This window comes from Orycteropus afer, unplaced genomic scaffold (genome assembly GCF_000298275.1).
Source record: "Orycteropus afer afer isolate SDZICR_OR568_19922 unplaced genomic scaffold, OryAfe1.0 scaffold00236, whole genome shotgun sequence".
Taxonomy (NCBI): domain Eukaryota; kingdom Metazoa; phylum Chordata; class Mammalia; order Tubulidentata; family Orycteropodidae; genus Orycteropus; species Orycteropus afer.
Genome location: NW_006921823.1, coordinates 1,966,950 through 1,975,354, shown reverse-complemented (window position 1 = coordinate 1,975,354; position 8,405 = coordinate 1,966,950). Strand labels below are relative to the sequence as shown.

Here is an 8,405-nt window from a genome sequence, read left to right as displayed (position 1 = left end):
ATTGGTGGAGGACAGGGCAAGACACCCAGGCTCCCTTTGAGCACACAGACTTTGATGGAGTTCCTTTGGGCCCAGAAGGTAGGTGGGAGTGGGGGATGGCCGCACCTCTGTTCATCAAGCAGGTTGGGGTATAAGAGTAACAAGAGGAATGTTGTACCTTTTCAGTCTTGCAGGTCCGGAGTGTCCTTGGGGTTCCTGGAGAGCTGAACGTGTTCTTAAGCCCCAGGAATCTGGGAGAGTGCTGTTTCTTTAAATATCCAAAATAGTCAACCCGCTTTTAAACATTCAAAATGGCGGCATCCTCCGGACTGGCAAAAGTCCACAGCTCAGCCTGCCTTTCTCTTCATCTTCTCCATTTATTCTCCAGCCACCATAGCAGTCCTCCGTGCAGTCCCTGGCTAGCAGGGCTGATTTTTAGGTTAATTCTTTGGTCCTACCACCACTCGGCACTCTCTAGCTGTCTGTGCAGTGCCATCAGGATCGCTCAGGATCTGTGCCAGACCACAGCTCCATCTGTCTCCTTTTTTTGGTATTTTCATGCAAATTCTTATGCTAGTTGTGGTTTAGTCCATTTCTATATCCTTCCCTTCAGGGCTTAGGGGTCCAGGATTATCTTCGGTGTCTGTGTTAACTGGTTTCCCTTTTCTTTGTTGAAGAGGGTCTGTGCAGTCTTTCTGCCTAGTCCACCATCTTACCGGAACTCGTCAGGAAATTTTCAAACAGGAGCTTCAACAATATCCCTTCTCAGCCTTAGCTATTGTCCATTCCTCTCAGTAGGCTTCTAGCTCCTCCTGGCCAGCTCCAGGACAGCTCTCAAGATGCCACTTACTCTGCAGTTAGCCCCATGTTCTCAGAGAGTTACAGCTTTTAGCCAGGGCTTAGCCTTTACTCTCTGCTGCCACCATCCAGATCTGCTTGTTGTCTCCATCTCTTTTGGTACCATTGCAGTCACTGCCTCGGTTACTCACTTGGGGAGTGTCATAGTATGGGGCCCCATGTCCAAGGGATGTGCTTTCCTACTAGTTCCATAGATTAGGAGAACCATATGAGCCTCCATGTTCTAAGGTTTTTATCAGTCAGCAGGCAGGACCCCCAGACAATCTTGGGTAAAGGTCAACTAATGCACAAACCCCACTCTTCCAGACAAATCCATGTGAAGGTCAACTGAAGAGTGGGGCCCCTAGCCAATCCCAATAAAGGTCAAATACTGAATGCCTCCCACACACAGCCAATCCCAGTGAAGATCAGTTACCAGACTGGCCTGATCTCCCTAACCATTCTGGGTAAAGCTAGATTAGGACCAGGGCTCTCCAGCCAATCCAGATAAAGTTTAATCCAGTGTGGCTTGGGATCTGAGACCAAAAGGTCAAATTTCTTTTTGGTAATATAATTCCACACCATGCAGTCTCTATACTTTTGCCTGTTCTTGGCATTTCATGTAAATGAGATCATACAATATTTTTCCTTTTGTGATTGATTTATTTCACTTAATCATCATGTTTTCAAGGTTCACCTACCTTGTCAACATGTATCTGAACTTCATTGTATGTATGTACCATATTTCATTTATCCATTCATCTGTTGATGGGCATTCAGATTGTTTCCACCTTTTAGTTGTTGTGCATAGTGCTCCAGTGGACACTGATATACATGTGTCTGTTTGGGTCACTGCTATTAAGTCTCTTGTGTATATACTTAGAAGTGTAATTTCTGAGTCATGTGATAGTTCTGTGTTCAACATTCTCAGAAACCACCAAACTTTTCTATAGTAGCTCTTCTATTTTATATTCCTACCAGCAATGGATAAGGGTTCCCATTTTCCCCCATCATTGCCAATATTTATTGTTTCCATCATCTGATTTCTTGACTGCCACTTCCATGACCATTGATTTTTTCACTCAAGTAGAATGAAATTATCTACATCTTCAACTTTTTCTCCATTTGTCCTGATCTTGTTTATCAGTCCAGTAGTGAGGATTTTTCCTTTCTTCCCATTCAAGCATAATCCATACTGAAGCTTAAAATCATATAATCAGCAAATAGAGCTTGTTTTATTACTTACTTTCCAGTCTGGTTGCTATTTATTTATTTTGCTTTTTAATTGCCCTCGTAATTCTTCAGAATTTCTTAAGGCAGAAAAAGATAAATGGTTATTTAATGTTGTGACACAGTCACCAGCAGCTCATTTTCTAAATCATTTTCCTAGTTCTCTTTCCATTTCTATGTATTGAAATGCTGAGCATCCTTCACCCAATCTTAGGCAAACTTGTGCTACAAAATCTCTCCTGACTTACCCCATTGGAATTAATCTCTTCTTCAGTATAATAGAGTGAAAAGAGCATAAATTTTGTAATCAGACAACCTTGGGTTTGAATCTGAGCTCTGCCACTTACTAGCTATTTTGTCTTAATAAAATATGTGTCTGTATACACTTTTAGGAGCTCTGGTAAGGCATTTGGCTGCTAACCAGAAGGTTGGTGGTTCAAACCCACCAGCTGCTCTGTAGGAGGAAGATGAGGCAATCTACTTCTGTAAGGATGTATAGCCATGCAAACCCAATGGGCGGCACTATGAGTTTGAATCAACTCAATGGCAGTGGGTTTGCGGTATATACCTTAACTCTTTTCATTTTTACAACAATCCCTTGAAGTCAGTACTATTGAGGTTGTTTTAAAGATTAAATGAAAATGTTAAATGAAATGTTAAAAGATTAAAATTGTAAAATGCCTGGCACAGTACTGTAACTATCATAGTTTGGTTATGTTGTAGTTTTCTATGTGTATAGATTTTATTTATTGTTATTATGTATTACTATTTCATCTTCTACAAATACTGTGCCTGCATACCAAAAAAGCCAAACCCAACACTGAGTCAGTTTTGACTCATAGTACCCATGTAGGACAGAGTAGAACTGCCCCATAAGTTTTCTAAGGCTGTAAATCTTTTTTTTTTTTTAATTTGATTATGATTTGGGTGAAAGTTTACAGAGCAAATTCATCTTCCATACAGCAGTTCACATACAGTCTGTCTCATGACATTGACTGCATTCTCCCACAATGCAAAAGCTCTCTTCCTATTTCCTCCCTATAGCCACCTCTTCCCTGTGTTCTTCTCTCCCATGCACTCCTGGCCACTGAGCTGTCTCCCTGTGCATACACAGCCCTTCTATTCCCCCATGATTAATCTCTCCAAGGAGTATATCCACCCAATGTAAATGTTCACCTCATATGCCTGTATTTTTTTGGCTAGAAGCCACAGGATAGGTCAATTCCAAATCTGAAGAGCAACTAAGGGCCATAGTCTCAGGGGTTCCAGCAGGCTCTATCTGACCAACAAACCTGGTCCCTTTTTTTATGATTTTGAGTTTTGTTCCACATTGTTCTCCCACTCTATCCAGGATCTCCTAAATAGACTCCCCTCCAAGTGATTGACAGTGGTAGCCAGGCACCATATAGTTCTTCTGGTCTCATAGTCATATAGGATGAGGAGCACATGATTTACCTGTCCCTTGGACTAATTGTTTGCATGCATCTTTGGTTTTCTTCATTCTTCTTTGCTCTGTACGAGTAGAGACCCATCGTTGCACCTAGATGGCCACTTGCAAGCTTTAAAGATCCCAGTCGCTACTTGCCAAAGTAGGATGTGGAACAATGTTTTTGTGTAGTATATTATGCCAATTAAGCTTGATGTCCCCTGCGACCATGGTCCTGAGCACACAGTCCAACTACTCACTCCCTCTGTGTAGCTGGCTGTAGCCAAGAAGTGACTACAACCTTGTCCGTTGTCAGCTCTATACCTGGACATTCTTACAGAACATACAAATACACTTGTAGAAATATTGTCTGCCAGCCCTATTCATGGTCATGGGGACACTCCCCTGCATAGACATGCCTAGTAGTTCAGCTTGTCCACCCATCTATCCACCCATATATCAGTGTTTGCCATCACTGACAACACAGTACTGTACATGCAAAAGGGTTCATTTTTGTTGTCTGTATCTCCCATGTACTTCTTTATGTCTTCCTCTTCCTCAATGCCACCATGTTGATCACTCACATTTGGTACATTATAAGGCTATAAGTCTTCATGGAGGCAGACTGCCTCATCTTTCTCCCACAGAGCAGCTTGTGGGGTTTTGATATATATATCCTTAAACATCTGGTAGCATAATGCCTAAGGCATTTGACTGCAAACCAGAGGGCTGGCAGTTCAAATCCACCAGCCACGCCTTGGAAGGAAGGTTGGGCAATCTACTTCCATAGTGATATTGCCTCGGAAACCCAAGGAGGGTCGCTATGAGTCAGGTCTGACTCGACGGCACATAACAACAACAACAACAAACATGTATCAGTATCTTTTTATTGGCATATATTTCAGTTTGAACTGTGTTATGTCTTAAGTGAGTATTACTTTGTCTCTCCTAAATGACAGAAAAGGATCTATATTTCTACCTTTTATCTCATTTTTTAAGCTTATATCATTTTATTGGTCTAGTGTCCAGTTACAGCTATCTGATTGAAATTTTAAGTGTTGCAAAGTAAAATCAGAGCTGCAGATCATTTCAATGCAGTTTGGTCATGTTCTTTATATATTGTATATAAGGAGCTCTGGTGGCATAGTACTTAAGGCATTTGACTACTAACCAGAAGGTTGGTGGTTCAAACCCACCAGCCACTCCACAGAAGGAAGGTTGGGTCACTATGAGTCTCAGTTGACTCGATGGCAATGAATTTGTTTTGTTTTGTTTTGTTTTGGACCAACCGTTCCCTACAGAAAGAGATATCATGCTTGTTCAAGTGGAGGATCAGAAGAAAAGCAGAAGGGCCTCAATGAAATGGATTGACACACTGGCTGCAATGATGGGCTCAGGTATAGCAGGGATTGTGAGGGTAGTATGGGACCAAGCAGTGTTTCTATGTTGTACATAGGGTCACTGTGAGTCAGAACTGACTTAGTGGCACTAACAACAACACAACAACCAACTTTTGAGAGTCTTGGGGTAGTGCAAATGATTAATACACTTGGCTGCCCACTGAAAGGCTGGAGGTTTGAGTCCACCGAGCACCTCAAAAGAAAGGCCTAGAAGTCTGCTTCTGAAAAATCAGCCATTAAAAACCCTATAGAGCACAGTTCTGCTGTGACACACATCGGGTCCCAATGAGTCAAAATTGATTCAACAACAACTGGGCTGGGACTACCAACTTATATAATTTGATTGATAGCTAGTTAGCTATATACCTTGAATAATATCTTTGATGCGCTTATGAATAATGTGAATTTCCATTTTTTTAGCATATCAAACCAGCAATGCAATTAAAGGAAAAGATCAAAAGGAAAGACCACAGCCTAATGATTTGAGTTCAGAAAATTAGTACAAAAAATTATTCATAACAGAATAGCTAGACATGCTATGTGCAGCCACAGTTCTAAGTTTGTATCTTAAGCTGGACATGGTGATTTTATACCATATATCAAGATAAAAAAAATGAAACTCTTTGCTGTTGTGTCAGATCCGACTCATAGTGACCCCTCCTTGGATTTCTGAGGCAGTATCACTATGGAAGTAGATTGCCCACCTTCCTTCCAAGGAGTGGCTGAAGGGTTTGAACTGCCAGCCTTCTGGTTAACAGTCAAATGCCTTAGGCACTACACTACCAGAGCTCCCTATATCGAGATCAAGAAAATAAAAAATTATTTTATAAGTCAATCACAGAAGGACAAATATTGTATTAGTCTGTTATTGTAAAAGTCAAGTAAAGCGTTATCTGTAGAAATTTTCTTTGTTGGTTACCAGAGATGGGAGGGAACACTGTTAGATAGGTAGAGATAAGTATTGATTTGGGTGAAGAGAAGGGCAATGTACCAAATGTGAGTGATCAGTATGGTGTCATTGAGGAAGAGGAAGACATAGAGTGGTACATGGGAGGTACAGAAAACAAAGATGAACCCTCTTGCACATACAGTACCGCATTGTCAGTGAAAGCAAACCAGTATATGGGTGGCTAGATGGGTGGACAGGCTGAACTATTAGGTATGTCTATGAAGTGGAGAGTGTACCCAAGACCATGTATAGGGTTGGCACACAATGGTCCTATAAGTGTATTTGTATGATCTATAAGAATTCCCTTACAGATAAGTATAGTAGAGCTGAGGAGCTCTAGTGGCATAATGCCTAAGGCATCTGACTGCTAACCAGAAGGCTGGCGGTTCAAACCCACCAGCCACTCCTCACAAGGCAGGTTGGGCAATCTACTTCCGTAATGATACTGCTTTGAAAATCTAAGAAGGGGTCACTATGAGTCAGATTCAACTCGATGGCATTGCATTTGATTTATAGTAGAGCTGACAGGGGACAAGGTTGTAGTCACTTCTTGGTCACAGCCAACTACCCAGAGGGACTGAGAAGTTGAACCAATGGGCTCGGGACCATAGTCACAGGGAACATCAAGCTCAATTGCCATAACATGCTACACAAAACATTGTTCACCTCCTGCTTTGGCGAGTAGCGACTGGAATCTTAAAAGCTTGCAAGCAGCCAACTAGATGCAACGATGGGTCTCTCCTCATCCAGAGCAAAGAAGAATGAAGAAAACCAAAAATTCTTGGAAACAATTAGTCCTAACAACTGGTACACCATACAATCCTCAGCCTGTATGACTATGAGACCAGAAAAACAAGATGGTACCTGGCTACCACTGTAAACCACTCAGAGGGGGATCTATGTAGGAGATCCTGGATAGAAAGGGAGAACAATGGGGAACAAAACTCAAAATCATTTGGGGAACAAAGTGGGGGGAGGGACCAGGTTTGCTGGTTTGATAGAGCCTGGTGGAACCTCTGAGACTATGGCCCCTAGCTGCCCTTCTGGTCTGGAATTGAGCCCACACCTGTGACTTCCAGCCAAACAAAAGACAGGCATATGAGTTGAACACTTACCTGAGGTAGATGCACTCCTTGGAGAGAACAATCATGGGAGAAAGAAGGGCTGTTTATGCACAGTGAGACAGCTCAGGGGGCAGGAGTGCATGGAGGGATGGACACAGGGAAGAGGTAACTATGGGGAGGAAGAGGGAGGGGAGCTGTTGCATTGTGGTAAATTGTAGTCAATGTCATGAGACAAAGTGTATGTGAACTGTTGTATGGAAAGTGAATTTGCTCTATAAATTTTCACGCAAATCACAATAAAATAAACTATTTTAAGGTGGCCCTGTGTAAAAACATGAATTTCTTCTTGTTCCTGATTTCCTTTCCTTGAGAAGTTTTCTGTTCCTTGGCATTTGACTGCTAACCAGAAGGCTGGTGGTTCAAACCCACCAGCGACTTCTCAGAAGGAAAACTGGCCAATCTACTTCCCTAGAGATAGCGCCTCAGAAACCCAAGGAGGGGTTACTATAAGTCATATCTGACCTAACGGCAGTGAGTTTGGTTTTTTCTTTAGAGGGGCTGGAGACCTCTCAGAATCTGTAACCGATTTTCCCCAGCCCTGTGCCTACAGCTGTGATCTGGAGCAGTACCATGATCACTATATGTTTCCTGTGAACCAGACTGCATCTTTGCAATGTGCTTTTCTAAGAGGACAGCAGAGAGAAGAACCATGGGAGACAGAGCACACAGGCCTGGCAAATTCTGCAAGGTCTGTCCAAGTGCAAGCACAGGACACCACAATCCACTGTGGCCAAGGAAATACAGGCGTGGTGAGATCCAGTCTGACCTGACATGACTTCCGCTCTAGCTGAGTTGCTATACCTTGCCACCCTCTCTTCACCCACCCTGTTTGCCTGTCAAGTGACCTGCTTTGCCCTGTCTCCCAGCTGCTGTTAGATGGAACAGCACTTGTGTAGCCAGCTGGCAGTCTTGGTAGGTCAGCCTTGTTATGCTGATTTCTTGGTTTTATAGTTATAACTGGCCAGAGCCAAAGCAACACCATGTGCCACAGAAAACTGGTGCAAACTGAACCCCCAAAGCAATCCTTTGGATGAATACCTTTCTTCACATGAGATACCCTGTGATATGTAAGCAAGTAGCCTTGTTTATTCCTGAATGGATTGCCTGGCAGTGGCATTATAGATGTTCTGAACCTTCAAATGTATTTGTTTAGTTACAGTAGGTGTCACTCTACAGTGGCATCTGGACAGGTGCTTGCTTGACTCTGGAGTGAGAATAACAACCATATAGTATACCTTTCACAAGTACTTGTCAGTATTGAAAATAAGCGTGTAGAACTATTAGGTATGTCTATGAAATGGGGAGTGTATCCAAGAACATGTATAGGGTTGGGAGACAATGGTCCTATAAGTTTATGTGAATGATCAGAATTCCCAGGTGCATAGTAGAGCTGACAAGGGGCAAGGTTGTGGTCACTGCTTGGTCACAGCCAGCTACCTAGAGGGACCGAGTAGTTGAAC

The 8,405-nt window shown here is 42.6% G+C and overlaps 1 protein-coding gene across 1 annotated transcript in view; it reads left to right on the top strand.

Moving 5' to 3' along the window:
* Positions 1-8,405, top strand: part of SPIDR (scaffold protein involved in DNA repair) — a 737,299-nt gene that overhangs the window by 390,136 nt on the left and 338,758 nt on the right. Inside the window, 1 exon segment of the mRNA XM_042782083.1 lies at positions 7,645-7,671. Within this exon segment, the coding sequence (XP_042638017.1) occupies positions 7,645-7,671 (27 nt within the window).